The sequence below is a fragment of the Dipodomys spectabilis genome, unplaced genomic scaffold, assembly GCF_019054845.1.
Source record: "Dipodomys spectabilis isolate Male_0828 unplaced genomic scaffold, ASM1905484v1 ptg000363l, whole genome shotgun sequence".
NCBI lineage: Eukaryota > Metazoa > Chordata > Mammalia > Rodentia > Heteromyidae > Dipodomys > Dipodomys spectabilis.
Window position 1 is genome coordinate 5,335,380 of NW_024871040.1, and position 16,553 is coordinate 5,351,932.

Sequence of the window (16,553 nt, forward strand, 5' to 3'; positions counted from 1 at the left end):
GGCTGACCAACTGCGCGCCTGACAACAAAGAGCGTTTCCATTGGTTCCGGCGCCGGCCCGGCCAACCAATCAGTATAGATAAACCCGCAATAAGCGCGACCCGCAGGTTCACACGGGTCCTGCAGGCGGCGTCTTCCAAAACGGCGGCCTGATGCTTGTTGGTTCCGGGTCCTTGATCTTGCTCTTCGCTCCGAGATCTTTTCTGGGTCGGACACGGAGCCTGGTTCTCAGCTAAATGAGGAGGGGTTGTTGTCTTTTTTTTTTTTTTTTTTGGTCGGTCCTGGGGCTTGAACTCTGGGCCTGGGCACTGTCCCTCAGCTCTTCGGCTCAAGGCTAGCGCTCTACCACTTGAGCCACAGCGCCACTTCCGGTTTTCTGGTGGTTTATTGGAGATAAGAGTCTCACGGACTTTGCTGCCCGGGCTGGCTTTGAACCGCGATCCTCTGATCTCAGCCTCCTGAGTAGCTAGGATTACTGGCGTGTGCCACTGGCGCCCGGCTGGGGTTGTTGTCTTGTTATTACCTGGGACTGGTGCTTCTGGTGCTGGGTGCCCGGAGGGAACCTGAGAAACACTGAGGACAGAAGAGCGCGTCCTCGTCCTCGATATAACTGTCTATATATCTAGAAATATATGAGATACTGTATCTCTATACTTATATCTCACTACACATTTAGAGATATCGCTATATACGCACTCACATATATATTATATACCCATATATTATGTATATATGTGTGCGTGTGTTTTTCTAGGAAAGTTGAAGCCCAGAAGGCACAGATATATTGAAAGAATTGAAACAAAGAGGAGAAAAGCAGTGAATGGAGGAGTGGAAGTGTAGTGTCAGAAATTACACCGAGGGCTGGGAAGGTGGCTCAGTGGTAGAGTGCTTGCCTTGCATGCATGAGGCCCTGGGTTCATTCTTCAGCACCACATAAGCAGAAAAAGCCGGAAATGGTGCTATGGCTCAAATGGTAGAGTGCTAGCCTTGAGCTGAAGGGCTGAGGGACAGCGCCCAGGCCCAGAGTTCAGGCCCCACAACTGGACCCCCCCCCCCAAAAAAAAAAAAAAGAAAAAAGTTACACCAAAAGAGGTTCCTGAGTTTGGACTCTTTTCTTTGGGGGGGGGGGGGCGGAGGGTTTGTCGGTTGTGGGCCTGAACTCTGGGCCTGGGCACTGTCCCTCAGCTCTTCAGCTCAAGGTTAGCCCTCTACCACTTGAGCCATAGCGCCACTTCTGGCTGAAGAATCGAACCCAGGACCTCATGCATGCAAGGCAAGCACTCTACCACTGAGCCACCCTCCCAGCCCTGCACTCTTTTCTGAAGAGGGTTTCTGACCAGGTCTCTATATATGAAAGAAAATAGTAAAGCATTTTAGGGAAGGCTCTCACATTGGTCATAGAGATATTTCAATAAGAATGGATGTTGTGGCTCTTTTTTTGCCTTACTTAAAGACAGTAAACACACACACACTGTATTTTTTTTTTTGCCAGTCCTGGGACTTGAACCCAGGGCCTGGACATTGCCCCTGCACTTCTTTTGCTCAAGGCTAGCACTCTACCTACCACTTGAGCCACAGTGCCACTTCCAGCTTTTTCTGTGTATGTTTTACTAAGAAATGGAACTCAGGGTTTCATGCATGCTAGGCTAGCACTCTACCACTAAGCCACATTCCCAGCCCATATATATATATATATATATATATATATATATATATATATGTATATATATATATATATATATAATATATATATACACACACACACATATATATATATAATAACTGAAAATACGCTGAATAACTCATAGATCCAGTTCAATACCAATAAAAAAAAAAAACCTTTGTTGATGTGCAAGGAGATTCAACCTTGACTTTGAGAAAAAGTATGTGCTGCTAAGGAGAAGGGCAGTGGAGGACTTGAACCCAGTTGCCTGACTTATGTTGGCTTTTCCCTTACTCAAAGCTGATGCAATACCACTTATAGCTTCTTGCTAGTTAATTGGAATGAGTTCTCACAGACTTTCCTGTCCAGGCCAGCTTCAAATCATGATCCTCAGATCTCAGCCTCCTGAGCAGCCAGGATTACAAACATGAGCCACTGGCACCCAGCAGAAACAGATGATTTTAAAAGTTCATGAATAATATACATCTTGGATCTAGCTCCCAACATGGAATTATATTTTGAAAAGATGTTTTGGAATGAAACCTTAGGTTAAAGTTGGAAAGGGTAGTCACTGGAATCTGTGTGGCAAGGGTTCAAAGGCAAGAAACAATGTAGATCATGCCCAGGTATGAATTACCAGGAGAAAGGTTCATGAACACCATGAAGTGACAAAATGTGGATCTGCTGGCAGATATCACTCTCACTTCTGGGGGACTGGTAGATTTATTATCTTTGGGGGGGAGGGGGTCCAGTCATAGGGCCTGAACTCTGGGCCTGGGCGCTGTCCCTCAGCTCTTCAGCTCAAGGCTAGCACTCTACCACTTGAGCCACAGCACCACTTCCGGCTTTTTTTCTTTTTGCTTATGTGGTGCTGAGGAATCGAACCCAGGGCCTCAGGCATGCAAGGCAAGCGCTCTACCACTGAGCCAGCTTCCCAGCCCATGGGACTGGTAGTTTTAATGTGGAAAGACGAGAATTAGGCCTCAATCCCACCCTCAGGCAAAGCAACCATTCATTTATATTCAACCTGAAACCATTCCTTACAGGAAAACAAGACACCTATGAAACTTTTTTTTTTTTTTTGGTCAGTCGTGGGGATTGAACTCTGGGCCTAGGTGCTGTCCCTGAGCTCTTCAGCTCAAGGAGAATGCTCTACCATTTGAGCCACAGCACCACTTCAGGTTTTCTGGTGGTTGATTGGAAATAAGAGTCTCAAGAAAACTCCTGCCTGGGCTGGCTTTGAACCTTGATCCTCAGATGTCAGCCTCCAAAATAGCTAGGATTACAGGCATGAGACACTGGTGCCCAGCCTATAAAACATGTTGACAGAAGGAATTGGGTGCAAACACGGGAAAAAAACTCTAAATTCTAGCAGTTTTTTCTTTTTTTGATGATACTGGATTTGAACTGACAGCCTTTTCCACTTGAGTCAAGGCCCTCAGCCTTTTTTTTTGTCCAGTCGTGGGGCCTAAACTCTGGGCCTAGGTGCTGTTCCTTAGCTTTTCAGCTCAAGGCTCGCGCTCTACCACTTGAGCCACAGTGCCACTCCTGGCTTTTTCTGCTTATGTAGTGCTGAGGAATTGAACCCAGGGCCTCATGCATGTGAGGAAAGCGCTCTACCACTGAGCCACCTTCCCAGCCGCCTCAGCCCTTTTACCTTAGCTATTTTTCCACATAGGTTTTGTTTTGTTTTTGCCTAGGGCCAACCTTGGACTAGGAACCTCTTACCTAAGGTTCCCAAGTAGCTAAGACCAAACACACCTTATTGACTCAGATAGGGAGAGTCTCACAACATTTTGCCTGGTCTAGCCTCACACAATGATCCTCTGGATCTCTGCCACCCAAACAACTGAGATTACAGGCAGGAGCTACACACTTGGCCAGCCAGAGTCTGGTTTTAAATGAGTGGCCCTAAAGCAGTGGGACAAGCATAATCCATTGGAACTAATTTTATTTATGTCATTGACTATACAGAACAAAAAATGTCAACTTAATATTTCTCTGGCGCACTAAAGACAAAGATGATCAAATGTTTAACTATGTAGGGGAAAACAGCTTCCACCAGTGTCTAGTAGTCACAAGCTGTATACTCTGTGTGAACACCTGGAAAACTCAAATTTCCTTTGGGTTCTCCCTACCCCACCTGAAAACACTTTGAAATTGAGGCGTGATATAAGTAAATATGTAAATATGCTCAAGAACAGTATTTATTCAGTTTCTAGTGGCAGATATTGCACTCACAGGCTTGGAATAGTGGGACATGATTTTTCAAAGAGTACAGCTCAAGAGAATTCTCAGCAAGAGTCGGGGACGGGGGGATAGGGGGGCTGCCGTGCACACACATGTGACAGTTCTGGGGCTTGAATTCAGGGCCTAGATACTATTCCTGAACTTCTTTTACTTAAGGCTAGCACTCTGCCACTTGAGCCATAGCTCTACTTCCTGTTTTTTGGTAGTTAAAGTTGAAGCCTGGGTTGGCTTCAAACAATGATCCTCAGATCTCAGCCTCCTAAGTAGCTAGAATTACAGACATGAGTCTCTGGCAAAAGTCACTTTTTAAAATGACCAAGGAAAGTCTCTGAAGTCAAGCCAGCTTTGTTACTCTGCCGGGTACAGCAATCTAAAGAGAATGAATGGCCCACCAGAAGCAGACTATAGGAAGCTTTTCTTTCTTTTTTTTTTTAAACTGAGATTTACTATTCTTTATTTAGTTATACAAATCCATATTCTTCCAAAATTTGTCATATTCAAAAACATTCTACAATACGTGGTATTTTAATATGCACTTTGCTTTTCAACAAATTTGGTATGGCCCTTTTCCATGTTAATGCCTTATTTTCCTTTACACTAATTATAGTTTCAGTAATATTCAATAAAATATGGTAGAGTAAGCTGGGCACCAGTGGCTCATGCCACTAGCTACTAGCTACTCAGGAGGCTGAGATCTGAGGATTGAGGCTCAAAGCCAGCCCGGGCAGGAAAGGCCATGAGACTCTTATCTTCAATAAACCACTCAGAAAACCAGAAGTGGCACTGTGGCTCAAGTGGTAGAGCACTTGCCTTGAGTTGAAGAGCTGAGGGATAGCACCCAGGCCCAGAGTTCAAGCCCCATGGCTGACAAAAAAAGAAAAAGAAAAAGTTCTATTTCTGAGTAATAATTTTTATTCAGTGTTTGCTATCATAAAAGATTACAGGAATCTTGAGTTGAAAAGCTAAAGGACAGCACTCAGGCCCTGAGTTCAAGCCTCAGTACTGGGGTGAGCATGCATGTGCATGTGCACACATGCGTGCGCACACACACATCATATATGAAAGATGAAGTCCTCTTGATTTATTTGGCATAAGGAAGGAGAATTGTAGGATCACCAGCATTTCTACAGGAGGATGTACCCAAAGCTGATATCTACCAAACCCTGACTCTTCCAGGAGTCTCAATAGGATGGGCAGCCAGTTCACAGATACCTTGGATCCTTTGTACCAATCACAAAAAGGTAACAACTGTTACCTTGCCAATTTGCCAGGGTTCCAACTGATTAAAAACAAAAAAAAAACTGTATGGGCTGGGAATGTGGCTTGGTGGTAGAGTGCTTGCCTAGCATGCATGAAGTTCTGGGTTGGATTCCTCAGTACCACATTGCTGGAAGTGGCGCTGTGGCTCAAGGGTAGAGTGCTAGCCTTGAGCAAAAGCTCAAGTTCAAAAAAAAAAAAAAAAAAAAGCTCAAGTTCAGTGCCCAGGACCAGAGTTCAAACAGCAGGACTGGGGGAAAAAAAACTGTATAAATATCTTTGAAGAACAGAGAAAAAGATGTCAGCTCCTTGGCTAACTCCTAATCTTGCAAGACATCTACCAGGCACTACTACTGTGATCTCTTAGACCAGCCTACATTAGCCCATGAGGCATTTTGATGCTCTTATCATCCCAACTAATGTTCTTCCACTGGCCCAGACTAAACAGACAGACAAGCAGGTGCTAGATTATGGCTATACATGGGCATGGCCTACCCAGGGCAGACATACACAGTGGCCTCAGTGAGTATGCTGTGTGCTCAATTGTATTGCATCAGTCAATGGGCTCAAAGTAACAGTGTTACCTCTTTCTATCTGAAGGCTTCCTGGGGGAGCATGCCCTGAACATCAGCCACTCTGGTTCTTTCCAAGTCTGGCTTAGGCAAGTAACAGAATGATTCTTACTAAAGTCTATGGAATGAATGAAGGTGCACCTTCCAGAGATGGCATGGAGTTGCTATGGAAGAGCACAGGGATTGGTGGTCTGGCTGAGGATAGGGACTGGTAGGGATGACAGTGCCATGCCACCTCCTGCAGAGTCTGCGTAAGAGATTGCGTTAGACAAAGAGCTTCAAGGAAACATGCCTGCAGGAAGGGGGTGTTGGTTCAAGGCTTCCCATACACTTGACTGCACCTTTATAGCCTCTACCTTTATTTTCACTATATTCTTCTTGGCTGTACATTCGTTGCCTTTATTCTATGTCTATTTTTCTATTGATCCACGAACAGAGCATGTTGTTTCTTTCCAGTCCAATAGAGACTAGGACCAAAGATTAAATGTGGGCAATGCCCCAATCAATCTATCATCTGATGTGACGCTGCCTCCAGAAACTCCTACAACTTCACAAGCAGTTTTGTGGCTCACACATAGTAAATATAGAAACTTAAAATTTCCAGATACGTTACAACAGGTAGAATTAATGAATTAAGCTAAGCTAGAAGGAGTTATTGCAGAAGCTCAGAGAGTTCTAGAAAAAGGGACCCTGATAATAAAAGGAAAAGAAATATTCCCCCAACAGTTATGACTAAGTTTAGTCCAGCTTATGTTATAGGGAATAGATGGTGGATTCCCACAAAATATAAAGTTAGTGACATCACATTTCCTGAGCCGACCGATGAACCATTGCCTTATAAAGATAAAAATAGATGGATTAATGTAAAAGAAAAAAGGGTATTTTGAAACTCATTAGATTTTTTTTTTTTCCAGGGCTGAGGACCGAACCCAGGGCCTTGCATGCACCGGGCAGGCGCCCTTCCGCTGGGCTAAACCTCCAGCCCCAAAACTCATTAGATTTTATGCAAAGATTAGGTAGATCTAGACTACTATGGTGTTTATTATCAAAACAACAATAAGGTAGTTTAAAATAATAATTAGAAATTTATGTGAACAAATATGGGGATTAAAATGATAGAAAATGGAGAATGTCTGACTCAAACTGGAAGTAGTTTTAAGGATGGTTTCAAAGGGACTTGAAAATATATGGAAAAAATAAAAACAGTACAATATAAGTACAGCCCCGTCTTAGGTTTGTTAATTATTAAACATAAAAAGGCTGAATAGATGACACATTCTATTAAACTATATGCTAGACTTGTTTCGCACCACTTAGCTTAGACAGTTGATAGGATAGTCATCAGTTTTCATGTAATCCATCAATGCTTTGCTTTTCCTAAAAATTGATTATGTGCTTAAATAAACAAAGAAGCTATGTCACAATCACACACTGTATAAAAATGTTAATTCTCCTCAATAAAGATACACTCAGATGCAACTCTTTTGAGTCTGTGTCTGTTTGTCACTTCGCCAATTCCTTGCCCACCTATCCCGAGATCCCTGCCCCGTCGTCAGTCCCAGTGCTCTGGCAGAGCTGGTCCGTCACATGACAGCTTTAATTTTCCTATCTGTAAAGTTGGTAGACTCTGATTTCCACTCCATGAATATGTAAGTCTGGACCAGTGGAATGTGGAAGGACTTGTCAGGATCAAATAGGATTATGAGTATAGAGTTCCTAGCACATGATAATCATTAGTACATTATTTATTGTTAGAATGCTCTCTCCCCAGTTTGGCACCTAAACACCTAACAGGAGCAGCCTCCTACCTTTCTTGTGCCAATCAGGGCTCCATTCTAAAAGATTTTTTCAAATTCTAAGGCCCAGCTGGGTGTCAGTGCCTCATGCTATGTAATCTTAGCCACTCACAATATTGAGATCTGAGACTCCCTTTTTGAGGGTAGACCCAGAAGGAAAGTTCATGAGACTTTTATCTCCAATTAACCACCAAAAAGCCAAAGTGGAGCTGTGGTTCAGCTGGTAGAATACCAGTCTTGAGGAAAAATACTAAGGGACAACGTCCAGGCTTTGAGTTCAAGCCACAGTACTGACACAAGTAATTAATAAAACAAGCCAAGTGCTATCAGAGACACAGACTCAGGTGACCCTGCCTGAGGATTCATGTGCTGTGTGAGGTTTCTATGTGCTGGTGAATGAGGAGAAAGCTCCTCCATAGTCCTGGCAATGGTCAGGGCACCCAGCTGCATCCTCTGGGAGAAGGAGAAAACTTCCAAGTCTGGGCAACGACCTCGGGGGAAGGATTGCAGGATCTGCTCTTTGTGCCCCTCCTGATGGTGCCATCAACATATAAACATATGAACCATCCCTCGACGCTTCTCCACGTAAACATTTGTGCCTTGTATATCTCTTGTAACATTTTGGCCTCGAATATCTCCTGTAAACTTTTGGCCTTGTGAAACTGTCACATGGCTACCGACTAAGATTTACTTTCTTTGTGTGTATGCCGTATGTAAGTAGACAGTTCTCCTAATAAACCTTGTCTATACCTGTATGGTATAGTCCACTTTCTGCCTACTAAACATGGCATTTCCAGGTGTCACTGTGTGAACAGCAAAAAAGTGCCAGTGGTTCATACCTGTAATCCTAGCTATTCAGGAGGCTGAGATTTAAGGATCACAGTTCAAGGCAGACCCAGGCCTGCCTTGAAGTTCATGAGACTCTTTATCTCCAATTAATCACCAAGTAGCGGGAAGTGGAACTATAGTTAAAGGGGTAGAGCATTAGTCTTGAGCAAAAAAGCTTAGGGACAGTGTCCAGTCTCATGATTGGCAAAAAAATAAATAATAATAAAATTATTATTTTTTAAAAGTATACCTTTCATTCTTCACAGGCATAGGCTCAGAAGTATCTTCCTCTCTGGGAGGAAACTTAAACCCTGCCACAGAGTGCCAGGTTGGGGTTAAAGTCTACTTGTAGAGGAGGGAGGTCATTTAGACTGATCCCCCTCCCCACCACATACACACTTTACTCAAAGAAGAGACTATAAACTCAACATGTTTCATTTCCAGCTTGGGCTAGGGTCCCTTAATTGTATGGCATCCAGAACCTGGTATCCAAATATCTAGTTCAGTACTTTTCTCAGTACTTCATGACCTTCCTTACTAACTTCACCTGGAACCAGGTTAGCCACTGTTCCAGGGAACACACCAGGTTTCCTTCCAACCAGACTTTAAAAAATGTCTTGAAAATCAGACTTTCTTCTTCAGAGTAATAAAACCTTCCTACTTTGCCAGGGAAAGGACACAGGCCATCCCAATGACCCTTGCAAGGCCCCTGGGAAAGTGACTATTTTCCAGGAAAGCACCACTGGCTCATGGCTATAATCCTAACTGAGATCTAAAGATCATAGTTTGAAGCCATCCTGGACAGGAAAGTGATACGCTTATATCTAACTACCAAAACATCCAGAAGTGGATCTGTGGCTCAAGTTGTAGAGCACTATCCTTGAGCAGAAAAGATCCCAGGCCCTGAGTTCAAGCCCTAGGACCAGCACAAAACAAAAACAACAACAACAAAAAACCCACTTTCCTATCCAGGTGCCAGTGGGGACTGAGATCTGAGGATTATTAGGTTTTGAAGTCAGCCCAGGCAAGGAAGTCTGTGAGACTCTATTATCTACCATTAACCCCAGAAGTGGAACATTGGCTCAAGGAATAGAGAACCAGCCAGGGCCTGAGTTCAAGTCCCAGTGCCAGCATGAGAGAGAGAGAGAGAGAAAGAGAGAGAGAGAGAGAGAGAGAAACCCTCTTACCAGGGCCTAGTTGGATACACAGGTCCCAGAAGTCAATGCCTTCCTCAGACCTCACAGTATGAAAATAAAACAGAAAAAAGTAACCTATATACAAAACATATATATCATAAAGGTGATGCACAGAGTGGTTACAGTCAAATAACGAGTACATTTCTTTTTGGACAATGTCATTCCTTCCCTCATTCTCTCCCAGTTTTTCCCTCAGTCCCTTCCCACAAGTTGTATAATTTGTTTTCCACAGTTTCTAGTGAGTACCACTGCTGCATTTGTTCACTCTTTGTCCCTCCATTTGTGTCCCCCCCAAAACTATTTAAAATATATATAATTTTATTATTACTAAGGTATTGTTCAGAGGGGTTATCATTCCATTAGTAAGGTAATCAGTACATTTCTTTTTTTTTTTTTTGTTCGGTCATGGGGCTTGAACTCTGGGCCTAGGCACTATCCTTGTGCTCTTCAGCTCAAGGCGAGTGCTCTACACTTGAGCCACAGCACCACTTCCGCTTTTCTGGTGGTTAATTGGAGATTAGAGTCTCTCGACCTTTGCTGCTTGGGCTGGCTTTGAACCGTGATCCTCAGAATTCAGCCTCCTCAGTAGCTAAGATTACAGGTGTGAGCCACTGGCGCCCGGCGAGTACATTTCTTTTTTAGACAATGTCACCCTTTCCTTCTTTGCCCCCCAGTTTCCCCCATCCTATCCCTGCCCACAAATTGCGTAAGAGAGAACTTTATGCTTTTTTGTGTATGCTGATACTAGGGATTGAATTTAGGGACCAGGTCTGTCCCTGAGTTTCTTTTTCTTAAGGCTAGTGCTCTACACTTGAGCCACAGCTACATATCTGGCTTTTATTTTTAGGAAGTACTTTATTAGAGATAGAGTCTCACTGACTTTTTGTCAGAGTTGCTTTGGAACTGTGATCTGCAGATCTCAGACTCCTGTGTAGCTAGGATTACAGGTAAGAGGCACTGGAACCTGGCCTAAGATGCTTGTAAAAATGGATATGATGCCGGACGCCAGTAGAGCTGACTTACACCAAAAGAAATGAGATAGGCAGCAGGGGCAAAGACCCAAGACAATCAAGCTCCTCACTGACTAGACAAGATACTCATTACTTCCTCAATGAGGAGGTACACTGGCTCTGAATTCAGAAACTCCTGTCATCCCTCAAGCTACAAGACTATTGTAGCACAGGACTTTCTTACCTGCTCCAGCTGGGCTGGATTCCCTCTTCTCCTTAACTGTTCGAGGTGCCTATAGAATAGATGGGACTTGGTTCCTAAGCCATATTTAGGCAGTAAACTTAACATCACACACAGACACACAGACTGACTCACAGATAAGGTTAGTCATCTTAACGACACACATGTGCGCGTGCACACACACACACATACACACACAAGTGTGTTTCATAAACTGGAATATAATTCTATGTCACAGAAGTTTAAAAATAATGAAACAAAGCTGGGTACTGATGGTTCATGCCTATAATCTAGGCTACTCAGGAGGCTGAGATCTGAGATTCATAGTTCAAGTCAGCTTGGGTAGGAACGTCCATGATACTCTTATCAGTAATTAGCCACTCCAAAAGAGCCAGAAGTAGAGCTAGGGTTCAAGCAGTAGAGCACTAGTCTTGAGCTAAAAAACTCAGGGACAGCACCCAGACCGCAATTTCAAGCCCCAGGACCAGTACAAGAGGAAAGAAAGAGAGAGAGGGAGAGAGGGAGAAAGGGAGAAGGAAGGAAGGAAGGAAGAAAGGAAGGAAGGAAGGTAGGTAGGTAGACAGGCAGGCAGGCAAGCAGTTGCCATCCTTTCAAAGCAAGACAACTTTACACTCAATATGAAAATGAGCTTCTTCTCTTTCTTTTATTTTGAGGAGCATCACTGGAGCTTGAATTTAGGGCCTCTCATTTTCACTTGGCTATTTCCCTCAAGGCTGGCACCCTACCACTTGTACCATGCCTCCACTTTGGGCTTTTGCTGAACATACTCTCAGATCTGTTTGCTTAGACTGGTCTTGAGCCTCAATCCTCAGATTTCAGCCTCCTGAGTAGGTAGGTCTAGCCTGAGCTTCTCTTAAACAATAGGAGCCTTGCTGACAGGAGTTGGTAGGTAGATAAGTCAGGACCTTTAGGCCCCATATCATCTCTGCCAGGTCCCTACAGCCAGCCTTTGAAGACTATCATGACCAATGTTGAGCCACATTCTAACAGGAAGTAAAAGTTTCATTTAAATAACAGAAAACAGTGGGTTGATTTAATATGATTAGTTTGTCTCATCAGTGTTGCAAAGTTACTTGAATTGGAAATTTTGAATATAATTTGAAATTGTGTGGCTATATATGTACAACTTCAATTACAAATGTAAATTTCTATAAAATGTGCAAGATAAAGGATCCCCCATGGGAAGTCAGCGAGGCCAAGACATTCAGTCTATCATGTTTCTGGTCCTCTTATGAATTTACTTATTATGTGTCAGTTATAAGAGAATATGGGACACAAGACAAATAGAAAGGTTGTGACAGTTGTAAGAGAAAATGGCATTATACTTATATGCTAAGCATGATGACAAACAAAATGTGTTTCTCATGTTTGGTTTGGATTTTGTAAAGAAAAGGGCTTTGGTAACTTCTCAACAAGAGTCATGTACAAAGTCAAGTCCAGGGAAGGTCCCTGAAATGCAGCTATTCCCATTTGGCAGGTCAATAGAAAATAATAGTTAGAATTCACAGTATCAGCAGAGTATGTAGGAAGTTCCAGGCTAGACTAAGTACCACCCAAGTCCCCACTGGCCTACACACATGGGTGTAAAGAGCAGAATCTCTAGGGTTAGCCCTTCACTCAAAATTTCAGCACTGTAAATGTACCAAACAGCATCTCTGAAAAAAGGAAACACCCCACTTCAGTGTGCCTCTTAAACGCCATTGTCTACAATAGTGCAGATGTTGGGAAAGGAATTAGAGAAGTAAAAGTCATGTTTGAGCTGGGCTCTGGTGGCTCACACTTGTAATCCCAGCTAGTCAAGAGGCTGACTTTCCCAGAAGGAAAGGCCTTTTATCTTTAATAACTACCAAAAAGCCAGAGGTGGAGTTATGACTTAAGTGGCAGAGCACTGCCCTTGAATGAAAAAGCTAAGCAACAGCACCCAGGCCCGGAGTTCAAGCACCAGGACCACCCACCACACCCAAAGAAGTTATATGACAGGTGATGGTAGCTCATGCTTGTAATCCTAGCTACTCAGGAGCTGAGAACTGTGGATCACAGTTTGAAGCCAGCACAGGCAGGAAAGGCCATGAGACTTTTATCTCCAATAAGCTACCAAAAAGCCAGAAGTAGAACTGTAGCTCAAGTGGTAGAGTGCTAGCCTTGAGTAAAAGAAATTCAGAGAGAGAGAGAGAGAGAGAGAGAGAGGAGGGAGGGAGAGAGAGAGAGAGAGAAAGTACCTAGGCTCTAGGTTCAAGTCCCAGGATGGCGCGCGTGCACACACACGAGCGCACACACACACACACACACACACACACAAAGTCATGTTTGAATAATGATATTCTTTATTTGGTGTGAGGATAGTGAAGAGTAAAACTGAGGTAAAGCCACAGATATGTCTACGGAAGGGCTGCTAGCATCAGGCCTCTCTGGAAGGGATAGTCAGCTCACAGATGCCATGGATCCTTGTTGCCAATCACAAAAATGTCATGACTGTCCCCTTCTTCCCAATCTGCCAGGCATCCAGTGGGTGAAAGCGGATAACTATCCTTCAAGAAGCAGGAAAAAGTTGTCAGTTCCTTGGGTAACTCCTAATCTTGCAAGACACCTACCAGGCATCCCCGCTGTGGCCTCTCAGACCAGTCCACATCAGCCCATAAGCCATTTTCCAATCTGCTCATCACAGTTAATGATCTTCAACTGACCCAGACAGAATAGTTTGCTAGGTGATAGCTATACATGGGCATGGCCCTCCCAGAGCAGACATAACACAATGTAGGTATGCCATGTGGTTAATTGTGCAGTCTGAAGGGCGATAGCTCTCCCTGTTCCTGTCTGCAGGGTCCTTGGGGACCAGCCCATTCTGGCCTCTTCAGTCTGACTTAAGACCAGGCAAAGGGTATCCTAATTAAAGTTTGTGAGATAAATGAAAGTGTCCCTTCCAGAAATGACATGATGTTCCTGGTGAAGAATACTAGGCATTGGGATAACCTGGTATGGAATAAGGGACTAGAAGGGATGGCAGTCTCAGTTTTTCCACCTGTAAAGTCAATACAATGGAGCTATCTACCTTGGGAATGACAAGTCTACACAGAGGGGCCATGAGCAGGGTTGGTAGGGATCAAATATGATTATGGATATAGTGTTCGTAGCACAAGTTAAGTATATTGGTTATTTGTTAAAATTCTCTCCCCAGCTTGAGGACAGAGACTGAACAGCTAGCAGGAACAAGCAATTCCTCACCAGCCTTCCTAGGCCAACCGGAGCTTTCAGACTTCTCATGCCCATTGTTGCCTACAGATATAGACTAGGCTCAGAAATATTTTCCCTCAACAGCCGGGCATCGGTGGCTCACCCCTGTAATCCTAGCTACTCAGGAGGCTGAGATCTGAGGATCACGGTTCAAAGCCAGCCCAGGCAGGAAAGTCCGTGAGACTATTATCTCCAATTAACCACCAGAAAACTGGAAGAGGCACTGTGGCTCAAGTGATAGAGCATTTGCCTTGAGCTGAAGAGCTGAGGGACAGTGTCCAGGACAAGAGTTCAAGCCCCATGACCAACAAAAACAAAACAAAACAAAAACATACATTTCCCTCCAGGAGGAAACTTTAATCCTGCCACAGATGGCTAGGTCTGAGGGGAAGAGCCTTCTTGTGGGGAAGGGAAGGTCATTGACACTCCCCCTCCTTTCACAGAAAAGGAGGCTGCAAATGAGATGTTTCATGCTCAGGTATGTCTAAGGTCTCTGTGCTGTGCTGGGCCCAGAATCCAAATGCCTAAACATGCAAGCCAATGCTCTCTTCAGTACCTCCTTTCTATAGCCTCATCTAGTCCAAAAGCTCATCCTCAGGACATACACAGATTTCCTTCTGAACAGAAAAGTTCTCCTTGAAATCTTTCTTCAGGATAATAAACACCCTCCTATCTTGCCAGGTACCAAGACAAGGTGCATCACACAAGCCATCCCAAGGACCCTTGTAGTACCCCTGAGGTTTTTGGGGTTTTTTTAATCTTTTTTTACTTTATTTTTTGTCGGTCATGGGGCTTGAACTCTGGGCCTAGGCGCTGTCCCTCAGCTCTTCAGCTCGGCAAGCGCTCTACCACTTGAGCTACAGCGCCACTTCTGGTTTTCTGGTGGTTTATTGGAGATAGGAGTCTCAGGGACTTTGCTACCCGGGCTGGCTTTGAACCTTGATCCTCACATCTCAGCCTCCTGAGTAGCTAGGATTACAGGTGTGAGCCACCGGGCCCGGCTAATTATTTTTCTCTTTAAGTAGTTGTACAAAGAAGTTCCCATTATATAAAATAATATATGAATACAAGGTATCTGACAACATTGTCACCCATCACTCCTAACCCATCCCTTCCCTGAAAGGTGTTTTAAAAAGGGCCTTCCTAGTGCGCAGATGGAAAAACACTGAAGTCCTAGAAGCCATTCCTTTGCCTTGACTTTTTTACTCAAGTCTAGGACTCTACCACTTAAGCCCACACCTTCACTTCCAGCTTTTTGGTGGTTAATTGGAGATAAGAGTTCTCATGGAGCTTTCTGTCCAAGCTGGGTTTGAAACCCTGATACCCAGATCTCAGCCTCCTGAATAGCTAGGTATAAGGCTATAGCTACCAGTAGGCTTGGCGCAGAATCAGCCCTCTCCCTTTTCCTCCCCCTCCCCATCTCTCTCCGGCTCTGCCCCCCCATCTCTCTCTCCCTCTCTCTCTTGCTCCCCCTCTCTGCCCCCCCCTCCACCTCTCAAACTTACATAGAAGGCCAGCGGCAGATGGCCACCTTTGGTTGCTAGGGGTCCATAATAGACTTTCTCACTACTCCTACATACCGGTCCTGGTCCAGGCCCAGCTCCTTGGTGAGGAACTCAAAGAAGCCGGCACTATGGCCGCGGTTCTCCTCAGCTGTACCCACCACACCGATGGAGGAGACGATCAGTTGGACACAAGGCTCTGTGGATCCACCCAGCATCATGGTCAGGCCAGGCCTCACTGTGCAGATCACGCGCTGCAGGGGACGCAAGTTTCACTAAAGCTGAGCGGCTCAGGGTTTGCGTCGGGTACAGGGGAGCACGGGGCCGGAGTCAGGGGTCAGGGCACCCCCAGTGTCCTTGGGGGTCACGTCAGGGTCACGGCTGGGGAGGGGGGCCCAGGACGGTCAGAGGTTAGTGGGCCGACAAGGAGTTCCTAGGGAGAAGGGTACAGGTCCTTGTGAGGAGGCGGGACTTGGACAGAGCTCGACCCGGATCTCCTCCACCCTCCCGTCTCCAGGGCCAGGATCCTCACTCACGTCTTCAGGTTTGCTCAGGATGGCGGCGGCCGCCGCGCAGAGCCGCTTCTCTAGGCCTGCGGGCACGCGATTGGCGGGCAAGTTCGTGTCCAGTTCAACGAACGGCATGTCTACGGAGAGGGTCCGCGGCAGCCACGGAGCCAGAGAGCACCGAGCCCGGAGCCGCACGCCCGGCTTCCTAGAGTGACCGCTTTGGACCCGAGGCGGGACCCACGACAACCAGGCCGCTCATTGGCTGGGCAAACTCCTCACTCTCCGATTGGCTGCCAGGACCACGCCCCCTGACTCTGAAGTCACGTGTACTGGCGGCAAATTTCCAGAAATCCTACCTTCCAGAATGTCAGGTGTGACCCCACCTCTGATTGGACATAGACTGAGCCCAGGCTCCGCCCATCCTGCTCAAACCAGACTTTCAGGTGTTGAGCTCAGCCATTTCTATACCATTATTTATAAAAAGATCTAAACACTTCTAAAATACACAGTTCTGCAGGAGCCATCACCTTGCATGTGG

At 45.1% G+C, this 16,553-nt stretch overlaps 1 protein-coding gene across 1 annotated transcript; it reads right to left on the reverse strand.

Annotated features, from left to right (window-relative positions):
• Window positions 1-13,076: 13,076 nt before the first annotated feature.
• On the reverse strand, window positions 13,077-16,223 carry LOC122095931 (D-dopachrome decarboxylase-like). Its single transcript, XM_042666261.1, has 3 exons — window positions 16,043-16,223; window positions 15,585-15,760; window positions 13,077-13,301 (listed from the first exon to the last, which is right to left on the reverse strand). Exons 1-3 carry the CDS (start codon window positions 16,148-16,150, stop codon window positions 13,229-13,231), a joined length of 357 nt encoding a protein of 118 aa, XP_042522195.1. The 5' UTR covers window positions 16,151-16,223; the 3' UTR covers window positions 13,077-13,228.
• Between the last annotated feature and the right edge of the window lie 330 nt (window positions 16,224-16,553).